This window comes from Empidonax traillii, unplaced genomic scaffold (assembly GCF_003031625.1).
Source record: "Empidonax traillii isolate 1590-97213 ecotype Southwest subspecies unplaced genomic scaffold, ASM303162v1 scaffold217:size1918799, whole genome shotgun sequence".
NCBI classification, from domain to species: Eukaryota; Metazoa; Chordata; class Aves; order Passeriformes; family Tyrannidae; genus Empidonax; species Empidonax traillii.
Window position 1 is genome coordinate 334,270 of NW_020955410.1, and position 14,523 is coordinate 348,792.

General features: G+C 37.9%; 1 protein-coding gene across 4 annotated transcripts in view; it reads left to right on the plus strand.

The window, feature by feature from the left end:
• PIP4K2A (phosphatidylinositol-5-phosphate 4-kinase type 2 alpha) overlaps positions 1-11,633 on the plus strand; it is a 102,870-nt gene extending 91,237 nt beyond the window's left edge. For all 4 annotated transcript variants that reach the window (XM_027887608.1, XM_027887609.1, XM_027887610.1 and 1 more), the window contains 4 exons: positions 2,748-2,861; positions 6,301-6,544; positions 7,429-7,532; positions 9,298-11,633. In XM_027887608.1, coding sequence (XP_027743409.1) covers positions 2,748-2,861; positions 6,301-6,544; positions 7,429-7,532; positions 9,298-9,378 — 543 coding nt within the window. In that variant the 3' untranslated portion in view covers positions 9,379-11,633. The remainder of the gene's footprint in view (positions 1-2,747; positions 2,862-6,300; positions 6,545-7,428; positions 7,533-9,297) is intronic.
• Positions 11,634-14,523: the final 2,890 nt, after the last annotated feature.

Sequence of the window (14,523 nt, forward strand, 5' to 3'; positions counted from 1 at the left end):
TCATGCAAATAATGTGGCGAGGACAACCACTGGCACATAGCTTTTTAGCTTCAGTTTCTTACATGAGACCCACTGCTTTTGCTTTTCCCTTTTTCTTTACATACTTCAGAACTGGTTTTTAACTACGTGGTTCTACACTTGCCAAGTCTTCACAGGCATGGGCATTTGGGTGAAGAAAAATGACCTCAGATAAATATCCTTGGGGGGATTATCAAGGAGTGGGAAGCCTGCACACAGGCAGTGAAAAATCTGGCTTTTTGGGAGAGCTGACTCACTGCCCTGAGCGTCCTTGGGAGTACCCCTTGGGTCTTGTGATGGCAGGCAGGAAATGCAGCAGTGTCAGCTTTGCTAGCTCACTTTTATTAAAAATAGATAAGGGACAAGGTTAAAGTGGAGTATGGCACCCGCACAACGGGCTTACCAGCTCTACCGTCTTCCAAAAAGGCATCGCTTGTGATTCAAGTTTATTTTTATCAGCAGCAGGACTGTTCAGTGGCAGAGCCGGTTCCCTCTCATGCCGCCCGCCGGTCTGACTGGCTGATGCTGTGCTCTGCGGGAAGTCTGGCAGAGCCTAGAGACGAACATGCATCTCAGCATCTTAACCACAAGCACATCCTTCCTCTCTGCTCATCCCCAGCTTTAAACAGCATTAGTAGGGGTGGGTTTTTTTCAGTTTTAATGAGTTTGTTTCGCTTTAACCTCTGCCTAATTTAATAAATAACTTGGACATACTAGGTGGAAAAATAATCTGGGTTTTTTTTGTTTTTGTGACTTTGGGCTAGAAACGAAGGGAGCTTGGTTTCCTGCATTCTTTTCATTATTGTTTCATCTTAATTCATCCAAATCTCCTCCATTCTTAAGCATCCCACGCACTGGATTCCATCGTCCAGTGTTGGCAACATCCTTGGATCCACAGTCCCGCCTCTGCAGAATTAACTCTTGTCCATGGGACAGTATGTGTGATTGTGTTTGATAATCTCTACAGCTGTTAGCCTGGAATGCTTATCTGATGTTTCCCCTACTCTGCAGTAAACTGAGAGCTTCAAAAAGTGTCCAACATCATTCTTAAGTAAACCAGGCAAGTGCTCCAGGATGACTCCTCCACGGAAGTGGAGTCTGGGATGGGTAAATGGTTATAGCTCCATCTCAGCTGCTTGGGTGGGTTTTTTTCCTTTTATTATAAATTTAAATAGAGGATGTCTGTTAAAGGGTTTTTTAATATATCAGACTGTTTTAGATGCAACACAGTAATAATTCAGAGCAGCCAGACTAGAATCTTATTTTTCTACAGAGTTCATAAGTGTCAGGATGCAATTTAATTATGGATTCGTAACTGTTAAAATGTTACTAATTGTTTATGTGGTTTTGAGCAGTTATTGGATGGAAAGGATCACTTTTCTAAACCAAAGCAGCATTGTGGAATCTCAAGCAATTCACAAGTTCCAGGTCCAAAAAATAAATTTGGACAATTGGGCAACTGAGTATTTTTGCCACCTCAGTGCACAGCCCCACAACAAAAGGAACTTTTGGCCATTGTGAAGATCTAAAAGGGCATTTCAGAGTCTGCTGTGTTGCTCACATTTTAATGCTGTGTTTTCCAATATGTACATTTTGGAGCAGAGAAAAGAACCTCTCAGATTCTTTTCCTTACTGTGTCATAGGAAGAAAATAAACTTCATGAGAAATGCCATCTTCAGAAAGATTAGAAGCAATTCTGACTAGTTAAACTCACAGAGGACATTCCAGTAGGCTGATGTGAGCTGCCTTTTATCCCTAGCAGAAGGAATTCGGGATTAAGGGGAAATTATTTTATTCAGAGTATTCATTAGTTCATGGCCATTGATAATTGCAGCATTCGTCGTTCTGCAACATTTTCTTTGTAAAGAAAACCTGTTCTTCCCTACTGTTGATTAAAGGTTGGGGGAAGGAAGAAAGGCTGTTCATTGCTCTTAATGGGCTTATTTTTTAAAGGCTTTTGATTGCAGGAGCTACTATTACTTCTAGTTTGCTTGACCAAATACCCTGAAGGAACTGCTCTTTTGTTTGTTGGCTTGCTGGTTTTTTTGAGTAAACTTCAAGTTGCTGCCCTTTAAAAACAGAGGCCATTTGGAGTGTCTTAGTACTGAATCCAGTGGTTACTCTCTCGTCTTTCCTTAACATTGTTGCAAATCTCTTCATGAGAGAGTTGAAGATAATCATCTAATGCTCCAACATCAGGAATATTTAATTACATATTTAAGAGGCAGTAGTCTTCTCTGGCATTTGCCAATTCTAAGCAGAATTTTGTAATTCATGTTCATTTGATGCTTTTTTATAATTATTTTGTATTAGGCACTTGTAAACATTCACAGTAGCTATGTAAAATGCAATCCAGTTTGGCTTCCTCTAAGATCTGATGCAAGCCCTGTGTTATAACATATGGACTGTGTTTCGACTTCACTTAGTGTCAGTCACTTTGACAAACAACGTCTTGGAAGAGGCTCACACAAATCCTGTTTACATTTGCTGCATGCCCAGCAAACATATACATTCTAGGCCATTTTAGGAGGGATAAACTACGGAAAGAGCTCCACGGGTACAGTTGTGGAGAGCTGCGTGCCATGGAGAAGAGGCGGCTCGGTGGTGCCCTTCTGGGCACAGGGGATCTCCGGAGGTGCTGCTGCCAGCAGCGGGGCTGCTCTGGGCCAACAGCTTCACTACACTCCTCTTTGCAACCCCACTCTTACAGGAGTTTTGGTTTATTTTAGGCCAAAGAGCTGCCGACGTTCAAAGACAATGATTTTATTAACGATGGCCAAAAGATTCATATTGATGAGAATGACAAAAAGATGTTCCTTGAGAAACTCAAAAAGGATGTCGAGGTAAGAATGTTCACTTCAATGTGATTAAAATGTGTGGCAAATTACAGATATCCCGGGAAATCATACCTGTAATTCATTAATGAAAACTCTTGTTTATAAGACTGTAAACATAACTGTTTTAAATGAAACGCAATTTAAACTTTCAGGAATTGATCACTGCTTTTGCTGATGTCATAAATGCCTTGCTGCCATAGCTGATTGCCATACATTGTTCCTGCCTTGATGATGTGATGTTAAAATGATGGTACTGCTTAGTACTTAAGCGCTTTACAAGCCTAATACTTCCAAATGCTCCCGAGAGAGGTGAGTGTTGTTAGCTGTATTTTACAGGTGGAGGTGCTCCGGAGCTGAGGCCATACACAGACCATTGTCCACAACAGAGGAGGGGCGTCTCCCTCACTCACAGCCATGCGTGTCCTATTTCATATTAGAAATCCAGTTTTAAATCATTCTTAGTATCACAACAGTACAGTGCTTCAGTAATCTTTGTACAGCAGTTGGACTCATTATCATAATGTAGTGATTTATCTTTCATACAAATTTATAATTGGCTGAATGTAGTAAATACTTAATAGAAAAGTGTTACTGTTATTATGAATTTAATATAACTGATTTACTTCAGCTAATAAAAGAAAAATAAACATCAGACTAACTTGTTCACCCAAGTTGCCTTTAGTTTGCATAGCTGAAAATATTTTGTGTATTTTTGTACTAAACAGAAGTTTTACGGCTTTATACTCAAAGCCTAAAATTTGTTTTCAAGGAAAAGGCACAGACTGGGAAGAGACTTGATAGTAAAGTATGTTTGTGAGTTAATAAGACTTTCAGCTATTTCTGTCAAAATGGCTCTGTGAATTGATTTGTCTGGTTCTTCAGATATGTATCTCATTAGCTGCACAAAACAAAATACTGTTACTTCAGAATCTATCCAATGATTTTCTTTTGAGTAAGTCTAACTTTCCGACATAGTAACTGAGAAATTTATGGTGGTGATGGTGATGAAAATAGAAATCTTTTGTGAATATCAATGTGTCTTTAATTTGTATTTAAAATATTTTGCTGGAAAACTGCTCTACGGATGTTACAACTCCAGAGATAAGTTTATTTGGGTTAAAATTCTCGCTCTTTTAACATGACCTGCTGTTGCTGACTAATGCTTTTACAGTAAGTAGATTGCAGGTAATATCTTAAGAGTGTGCAAGGAATGTGGAAGATACTTTCTTACCCCAGGAACTGGATTGTGTGTGTTATCTTCTATACCATTTACTAGATTGGGAATATAATGGCAGATTCCAGGTCATGTCTTGAGGGGCTGTTTTTTATGGGTTTAAATTTATACAGAGAATTGTTTAATATCCATGTAAACCACTAGTGTGAAGTGGCTCCTGATTTTAACAATGGCAAGCTGTTCTTTAACCTTGTTTTTCTTTTATTGATTCTTCTGCCCTTGTTAGATGTACACACTGTTATATACACTTTGTACCCAATGTGTAAACACATTTCACTACAATGAGAAGAAATGCACAACACTTAGTATATGATTATCTTATCACATAGTATTTATAGTTAAACATACTGTGGAGTCGTATTCTGAGCTGTATTACTTTATATCTGGTTTTGTTTGTCATTAAGTTTTGTTTCTACATTTCTCTGTATATTGCTTCTCTATTTCTCTCATAATCAAGTCATAATGTCCCCTTCTCGTGTTCAAACACAAATACCTTTTGCTGCTGTTTTGATGTCCCCTTGTCTATTTTCCCACCTCCTGTGTGGTATCTCAGGTGTCCTAAGAAAAGGCACGTATTTTTTCCCATTTAAATCAGATTATCTTTTCCTTGTGCTGATCTCCCTAAGTCTTTTTGCTGTTAGCAGTAGCAGACTATTTTACAAGAGCCATTCTCTTCTAATTTGCAGTTCACTCCTTTTTCCCAAAAGAGTCTGGTTTTTTGTGCTGTTCTGTATGGTTATTGGTAGAATTTTTTCCTCTATTTACCAAGTGCCTAGTGATATGCCTGGAGTTCTTCCACACCATTGCCTCCAGTCTCATCCATTCATGTTGCATATTGTTTTACATCATCTCTTCAAACTTAGATCTCTTCTAGTCTTATGAAAAGTCTTTTGCTTTATTACATTGAAACCATTAAAAACCAGTTTCTTCTTCCTTCTTAAAAACTCAATCTCACAATGTTTCTGCTAGTACTTGAATTTAGAGTTACTTTGTTATCTCTAGGTTGTCTCTTTTTCTCAGAATCAGGATTTCGACAAACTTTAGTTTGTCATTACCTGGTAATTTATACTCATCTCTTTCATCACCATCACTGTGACTGTTCCAAAACCTGGCTTAAATTCCTTCTTCTCTGGTCGGCTCTAGCTTCCTTTTTATAATCATTTATAAAAACTGAAATAATTTTTATTTTCAGCCACTTTCTCTGTATATCATAAGCATGGACTCCACAAGTTTATACAACATCATTTCATGTCTTCGTGGTGTAAAACTTCATGGCTTTCCATGCAAGAATATTTGAACACTTTTTTGTGATTCTTTAATGAGGTTTAAAAGGGAGTAAGGAGTCAGATTCAGCCCCAGGTCAAAGCACACTGTACGCCTGATAGCATAGAGGCTGGTCTGGAAATTGAGTTCTGCGTGCAGTTTTGGGCACTACAAAACAAGAAAGGTAAAACACTGTTAGGAAGCATCCAAAGGGCTACAAAGATGGTGAAGGGTCTAGAGGGGAAGCCATACTAGGAGCAGCTGAGGTCACTTGGTCTGTTCAGCCTGGAGGAGACAGAGGGGAGACCTCATTGCAGTTACACCTTCCTCATGATGGGAAGTGGAGGGGCAGGCACTGATCTTTTGTCTGTGGTGACTAGTGACAGAACTGGAGGGAATGGCCTGAAGTTGTGTCAGGGGATGTTTGTTTTGGATATTATATCCAAGTATCCTAGAGGGTGGTTGGGCATTGGAACAGACTCCCCAGGGAAGTGGTCACAGTTCTAAGCCTGACAGAGTTCAAGAAGCATTTGAACAACGCTCTCGGACACATGGTGTGACTCTTGGGGTGGTCCTGTGCAGGGCCAGGAACTGGACTCAGTGGTCCTTGTGGGTCACTTCCAACCCAGTGTATTTGATGATTCTAATTGAAACACAAGACAGGAGTGACTCATTGGCATGCAGGCACACTGCTCTTCACTATGCAAAAAACTTTTTCCCTAGGATTTTGGGAAAGTGGGCTACAGTGTAAGTTTCAACTTATCTGTGTGTTGTTACTATGCCTTAAACAAGTATCTCTTTGATAGCTTTATCCATTAATCCTCTCTTTTGCTCTCTCTTAGAAGTGCCTGTTTTTCTCAACTGATGGCACCTTTGTCTATCTTCTGTCTGTAAGTGGAGCCTACGTTTTTCAATTATACTGATAGATTGCTTATTATCACTTTCTAGTTTCTTGCTCAGTTAAAACTCATGGACTACAGCTTGCTGGTTGGAATTCATGATGTTGAAAGAGCTGAACAGGAAGAAGTAGAGTGTGAAGAGAACGATGGAGAAGAGGAGGGTGAAAGTGATGGGACCCACCCCATTGGAACCCCTCCAGACAGTCCAGGAAACACGCTGAACAGCTCACTGCCTTTGGCTCCAGGGGAATTTGATCCAGCTATTGATGTTTATGGAATAAAATCCCATGAAAGTAAGCAGTAATAAATGTTTGGGTGTTAAGATGGTTTGATTCTTGCATCAGAATCCTGAAGTCTTTACAACCATGTGAAGGCAAATTTAAACTGCAAAACAGAAGTTCACTTTGCAGAAAAGGAAATTTGCTCTTTGGCACAGCAGAAAACAGAAGATTCTTATAATGCTTAGGTATTCAGGTTCAGCAGTTCTTCAGCAGTTAGTTCATGGGTTTTTCATCCCTTTCAGGATCTATAATTGTTCCTTTTCTGGCAGATAACGCTGTTAAATACAGTCTAGAAAGAATGAGAAAAGCAGCATTCCAAGTTATATTTCACTTCTTTGGTTGCTTTTTGAAAATTTGTACACTTGTACCCAATTTCTGTGTTCCAGCCAAGAAAGTTGTCATAAGGAGTGTGTAAGAAGCCTGAAACTGGGTTTGATATTAGTGTGTGAAACTAAATAAAAGTAGTTACCTGTGGCTGTTCAAGACAGGAAAGTTATCTAATTGTTTTTTTCATAAGCATTGGCATGAATAAATACAAGGCTTTATTCATAAAGAAAATATGATCTTGTTTGTTGACCCAGAAGCATTACTTTTCAGATAAAACTTCATAGTTTTTACACAAAGGAAGATGAAACCACATTACTTTAACTGAGCAATAATTCCTATTTCTGTATACTGATGTTTTATTTTACACTCATTTAGGGGATTTTGCATTGCATATGAATGCAGTTAAACTCTCAGTTAAGGACACCTTGAGCCTGTGGTCTTCACAGATTCTGACTCTTGATTCTGACTGACATTGACCTGTCTTAGATTGAGTCTTAAAGTCTCCTATGTTAGAGATTATTAAGATGTTTCCAAAGTCATTGTTACTGCCCTGTGTTTGCCATTTGCAGATGCACCTAGGAAGGAAGTATACTTTATGGCCATTATTGACATTCTTACTCATTATGATGCAAAAAAGAAAGCTGCCCATGCTGCAAAAACGGTAAAGCATGGGGTAAGTATCTGGTTGTCTTTTTCCTCTTACTCCATTTATATTCATGCATTTTTGTTGCTTGGTGTCCTGATATAGGACAGTTCAGTAGATCTAGGGAAAGGGGAAATAGATCAGAATTATTTTCTAGTTTAATGTCCAATAAAAATGTAAGAGTAACTGCTACAGATTACATACTAAGAGTGGAACCCCTTTGTCAGCCATATGCATAGCTTTCTTACTCATAAAGAGCTCTAGTGAGATGCCTTTCTAGGACTTTGTCCTAAATTTGTGAGATGCAAACAAAGCTGTTCACCACACTATAAAGACTGTCGTAAATCTTATTTCAGATGCAGGACCTTAGTGATCGTTTCATTATTTGGCACAGCCTGTTGAAAGTTCTTCAGCATATAATGTGGCTCACTCTACAAGACTTCTTCAGGAAAAAAAAAAGTACATTTTGCAAGATTCAACATAAAATGTACATATTAAATACTCAGATACTGTTCAGTGAAGGCTTCTGTTTGACTGCCTTGAATTTATTTTGACTGAAATTTCTGCTTAGCAACAGACACCAAAGAATCATGGTGAAGCAGCCCAGTTTTCTAAATTTATTATTTATATCTACCATTATCACTCTTGTGGTGATTTAAGGTTCAAATTTCATGAACTTTTTTAAAGAACATATTCATTCACAAGGCTAAAATCCCTTCTCTAAGTATATAAAGGGTCAGGGCATTGTGAGGAGTTTTAAGCAAAGGGCTCAGGGCTTTTTATTTACAGTAGAGAATGATGTGACCTGCATGGGCCTGTAGAAGGTATTTTTTGTCTCTCTAAAACAATGCTCTCATTACTCTCTCTGCTCTTGGGGCAGCTGAAAGTTGATGCAGACCATATGCAGACATTATCTGGTAATTATTACTGAACCCTGAATGTAGCAGATTTTAAAAGCTCACACTTCTGGCTTAAATAAGGGATAGAAATAGACTGTGAATAACAACCATGATTACTGAAGCTGATTGTGATTAGAACCTACTGCAAAACATTACTTTCATGCAACCATTTTGTTTGTTTTGCTTTCTCCATCCTTAGCCACCTGACACTGAAGTTCATTCATTGCATGCATGCAATTCATCCCTTTTGGCAAACAGGGAAAATATAAATAAAAATGTGGCTAAGGCTCTGTAAACCTTAAATAAAAATATGAATTAAATCATTACTTCATTGAAATAGCAATTGTACAGCTTATTCAATTATTTCAGGTTTAAAAGCATGTATGTTGAAAAAATGTTAATAACTGTTACTATATACTTCAAACCAGATTATTTAACATTCAGATAACAATATGTGTTACACAAATGATGACATGCCAAATCTGGGTATGGTAATTCAGTCTTCTCTATATGAAGGCTTCTCTATATGCTGCTCAAGAGACCAGAATCTGTTGGTGAATCAGTGGATAGCATGCTTAATTTTGCAGTAAAATTCATATAGGAGACTGAAGTACAATGAAAGTACAGAGAAGTATGGAAAGTAAAAAGAATATGTTTCAGAAATGGAAGACGGGTGTTAAGGTGGTGAGGACCGAAGTATCACTGTGTTCGTGTGAAGCCTAAAAAGGCATCAGTAAGATTCTGCTTGAGGACCATTACAATTTGTATTTCTGGTATTCTGTATTGTCTGGTTCTGAGATTTCACATGAAATTCATTGTAATATCCTCGGTGACAAAACATTAAATAAAACACTGGTTCTTCCTTCTTTCCTCTCCCCTCCCTATTCTCTGTGTAGGCTGGTGCAGAAATTTCAACTGTTAATCCTGAACAATATTCAAAGCGATTCTTGGACTTTATTGCCAACATCTTGACGTAACCTATCATGTTACATAGGACAGACACGAGACCTGGGGACAGCAGCAGTGGCTACAAGTGTAGGGGAAAAAAGGAACTCAGAGAAGCACTCATCTTGCAGAAAGCAACCCCTTTGTTTACATCTGCTGGCAAAGATGACTGAAGTGGGGTGGAGTACTCGCTTTAACAGCTGCCTGATATTCCCAGCATAGTTCTAGCTATTTCTGACTCTTTTGTGTGTGCAAAAAAAAAAAAATTTTAAAATAATTTAAATAAATAGAACAGCTTACTCAGAGTGCACTGTGACAGATACTCTGATGCTACCAGCTGAAACGGAATAAATGAGCAAAGATGTGTGGGGTGGGGGTGGGGAAGAGTAAATGCATGTTAAATCTACAATATTGATATCAAATTGTAAACTGTGGATCAGTTTATATTTTGAACTAAAAAGATACATGGCAGTATTCTTCATGACGATGATGATGACAATAATAATGATCTTAACTGCGAATGTTACACTTACACCCTGCACACTGGCACTCCTTGAAAAAACAGCTGCAATAGCCCTTGGTGCCAGAGGCTTTTCCCATTTGGTTCCTAGCAGTTGGGTTTTTTCCTTTTTTTTCCCCTCCCTCTCCCATCTGTGTCTTCTTTTCAGTACATTGTGTCAGGAAGTTCAGTCTCTCAGAAGTCTGAGAGTTGGCATCTCTTATCTTACAAAGAGCTAATGTAATACATGCTGTGTACATTTTTGCTATAGTAAACTTATGTTAAGGGAAAACTTTGCTTAATTCACTTTGTTACCTGAAGTTTTCGTTTGTTTTATATTCTTGCAATATAGAAACTAATAATGTTACAAGTGTAAAAAAAGCTTGTCTGAAGAAGCGCATAGTTTTGGGCAATAGTAGCTTCATCTTTCACCCATTCTGAAAGATGTGCACACTGATAGAAATTCCATTCACTTGTAATTTACTGGGAATTTGAAGTTTAAATGCTTATGTTGTACAATTGAAACAGTGGTATTTTATTATAGGTTATCCCTCAAAAAATGAACCCTGAATTTTACTGTTTACATTATTAGGAAAGCAGGGATATTTCTGAATTTCAGAGCCGTGTACAATATATGACTTTTGAGTTTACATGTAAAGTTATTTTGCAGTACAAATGAAGTAATCTTTGTCATCTTCCAAGAGGTAATGTGCAGTAGTGTACTTACTAAAGTGAATGTCTCACTCACCTCCGTGATAGACTCTTTTACAATAAAATGAGAAAGGATATTTCAGAGGGATTTTTCCCAGGTTTGTCTTTCAGCATCAAAACTACCTGTCCTACCATTTACTCAAGTTTGATTGTATAGTACATTGCCTGAAACTGTGCTGATCATGTTTAACTTGTTTAAAATTTTTAAACAACATTGTATTCCTTCTCCTCTTGTATTTTTCCCTGAAAGACTCCATGCTTGAAAGAGACAAACTTACATATGCTTAAAGGTTTATCTACTTATACACTGTGCTAAAGCTGTGCCTTTAAAATTTCTTTATTGAAATTGTTAGATTTTGTAGGCAACGTAAGAGAAGTCAAACCTCCCCATCGTCGTTCATAACTGGGATCAGGAGTGCCAGCATGCCTTCTCCATAACTAATGTCAGTGCTGTTCAGCCTGCAACTGTGCATAACTTACGTAGTGGTTGACTTCAGAGGAGCCTATACAATAGCAACCCATTACACTCTCTTCAGCGGCCAAAGGCAATATTATCCCTGTTGCTGTGTACTAATTTTTTTTCTCCTTTCCCCAACCTTTCCTACGGGATTTTTTGTTCCGTTCGACTTAGTGATGTCTGCAGCACTGTAATGTATGTGTATACTTTTGTATTGTATGTATTTAAATAAGTTGGTACTGTGGCTTGATTTATTTTTTTGTCCTCTCCCTATACACCCTGGTTGTCTGTGTTCTCTCCCAAGTTTCATTCTCTGAAGCACACTGTGGCCTCTGAAGGTATGAGGCCATGGGGAGACCCTCAAGTGAAAACGAGGTACACGTACTTGGAGTACATATTTAATTGCGGCCAACAAGTGTACATTTTTAGACCATTTTACACATTTATAGTGAAGCATTCTTTTTGTCTGTGTAGCATTTTTGTTACTCATTCTTGTTGATAAACTGTTTATTTGGACAGGGCAAGGAAGACTCATTATTGTGTATGTTAGTGCTTAGATTACACTCCAAACATGAGCAAGGCTTTATAAAATAAAGCACTTTAATGACTCACTAGGTAAATCCTTCGTTCTTGTGTTTCACCTATGGTTTTGATCTCTTACAGATGAATTTTGGATGTTAAATGCCTGTATTGCAAAGAGAAAAAATAAGACAAAACTTGAAAAAACTTGAACTAACTTTGCTAACTGTGATCTTATGCTAAACCAGTTATTTAAAGTACTTGGGAATAAGCCCAAACTTTCAGGGGAAGGAAGGGGGGCCTCCTAGAATTTCAGAGCTTTGATTGTCAGGGCTTTCAGCACATGATACAGACCGTGCCACACATTGTGGGTAAACAGCAGAAAAATGTCTTTTTTTCTTTATTCTTTTAATTCTTTTAATACGTTTGTCACTTTTCAGTTTATTGCACAGGTGTAGCAAGACAGTATTTTCAGAAGTATTTTTTCCTGTAAAATAGACGACTGAATTAATGATAAGGTAGATATACCCCAAAGACAAGGGGGCTGAGGAGCTGTTCTAAGTGGGTGAAGTGATACAGAGAGGAGAGATTCAGCTTCTTAATTACCCACTTAATGATGTCTCTAGTATTAATCTAAGGTTGCACTTCACACAGCTGCTCCATCTGCTCAGGGTTTAGTGTGAACATGGTGCTCCAGGAATGCTGCTCAAGTTACGTGGACCATTAGCCACGGTGGCAGCAAGCAGCTGCAGGACCTTGTCTTTAGCAGAATGTCTTTATGGCAATGTATAAGAAAGGAATATCTTTTCTGATGAAGTATTTTCTCTCCATCTCACCTGAAGAAAACCTGAAGGCAGTGATTCCACGTAGGAGATCCAACTGGCTTGTTAATGCAAGGACTGCGACAACAAAAATATGTAAATTAAAAATTCTTGGAAAGAGTAATTTTTTTATGTCAGTTATATAATCTAAATGTATCATCTGAATTTCCAGCTCACTCCCTTTTCCCTGCTTCTTTTCCAAAGAAGCAGGGAAAAGAAGTTAGCAAGTCCCTGCATGGAGTGGGACCATTCTGATGGCCTCATTACACTGCTTTTATCCAATGTCTGCTCTATATGTTCTGTCCATTTGGTTTCTTTCAAACTCATATATTTAATGGGGAAGAAAATATAAAAGCAGAGAGCAATTAACTTAAAGGAGAAACCTATTTCATCTCTTGCTGTCTGTCCTGATTTTTCTGTGGCAGGAATTGCTTCTAGATATCGGCATATCCTTTACAATAGCAAGTGGCAAAGGCCATTCCTGTGATATTAAGATCACTAACAATAGCTTCCTTAAAACTTAAAAAACAGGTCTGGAAAGGACTTGAAGAGGTAGTTCTATCTGTCCCAGAGCAGTTCAGCTATAGATAAACACTGGTGAAAACTGGGTTAATCTTTCCCAAGGAGGGTAGTTACATGACTTCCCCGTGCTATCCTTTCATGTGCCTCGCTAGTTCTATCATTAGAAAAATTTTCTTCTAAAATCTTACCTGACTACATTACTACTCTTTAAGCCTATTAATATTTGTTTTATCTACAGTGGACCCTGAGAATAGTTTATTCTCTTCCTCTTTCAATTTCTCTTAATGTGATCCTGCCTCTGTGTATTGAACAATGTAAATATTAGCTTTTACACATACTAAATTGAATATTCCCTTATTTAACAAAATGATCAGAATGGTTTGAGTGAGGCAGAATGGCCTATTCCATTTTTTGTAATGCCTAATTTAGAAAAAAAAAAGAGTAAAAATGGTACTTCTTGAATTTCTGTTTTGAGAATTTTCTAGCAATCCATTTACCATCTAATAAAAATTTGTCGTAATTGCCATTTGAAGATAATGCAGTTTCAAAATGAGCACAGCTACTGCTTGGCTGTAGTTGTTGCTGTAACTGCAATGAAATACTTCTTTTCTCTTTTCCCAAAGTAAACAATATCATGCTTTTCTAATGATATTCCCTTTTTGTGGTTTCTAGTCTCATGTCCATTAGTGATCCAACATAAAATAATTATTTGGTAATACGAAGATACAAAAAAATATATCTTTGCAAGGTGGCATAAATTCATTTTTACCCAGTGCTCTGAATGTTTCTAAGCATTTTAGTTATTGCCCAATATGCTTTCAATTTATAAAAAGCTCCTACCTTGTTCCAGCACAATCTGATTCATTCATAGTGACTCATTTTATTTAGCACTGTGCATCCTATTGGAATAAATGGCATTTGTGAGAACCTTGTGTTTTGAAGAGGTTTGGCATTTCCATACAAGCCTGGAAGGTAATTTAACTCATTACATTTCTATATTTCATCTTGCCTCTGTGTATTGGTCTGTGCTTTGGCCCAAGGTCAAGGCACTCCACTTTCTTTTCCGTTTTATGTATTTTTAAGTGGATGCATGAAGCTATTTTGTTACAAGAATATCTCAGTCACTCTAATATCTAGAGTGCATTTGTCATACCAAGGCAGATAGAAGGTCTGGCTGCAGTTGCTGGGCTGACAACAATTCTAGTTTGCCTTCCACAACCTGATGCTTATCCCAGCAGCTTGGATTCAAGTGATGCATAAGAATCCTTTATGCCGAGTAGGTCTGATTATTAGTACCTACTTTAACCAGACCCATAATGCTAAATTGAACTTTACAGTCTGGGTCAGGGCCCTATCTTCCTTCACGCTGTGGAATTGCATAACAAAACGAAATATTTTCTGCCTTGAAGGGCTTTACTCTTTTCTCTTAGTTCAGTAGTAAGTCTTAGACAGAAATTTATTTGTACATATTCATTTGTACATCAGCTGCACCAAAGACTATGTATTTTGGTGTTAAAATATCAAATTGTACTGTGCAGTGATGATCATCTCTTTATAGGGTACAATGGAAAGAATCTGCTTTTAGTTAAGCACAGTGATGTGCATGCTGGCCTGCTTAGTACTGCTCTGGTGCTTCAGTCAGAGCTCT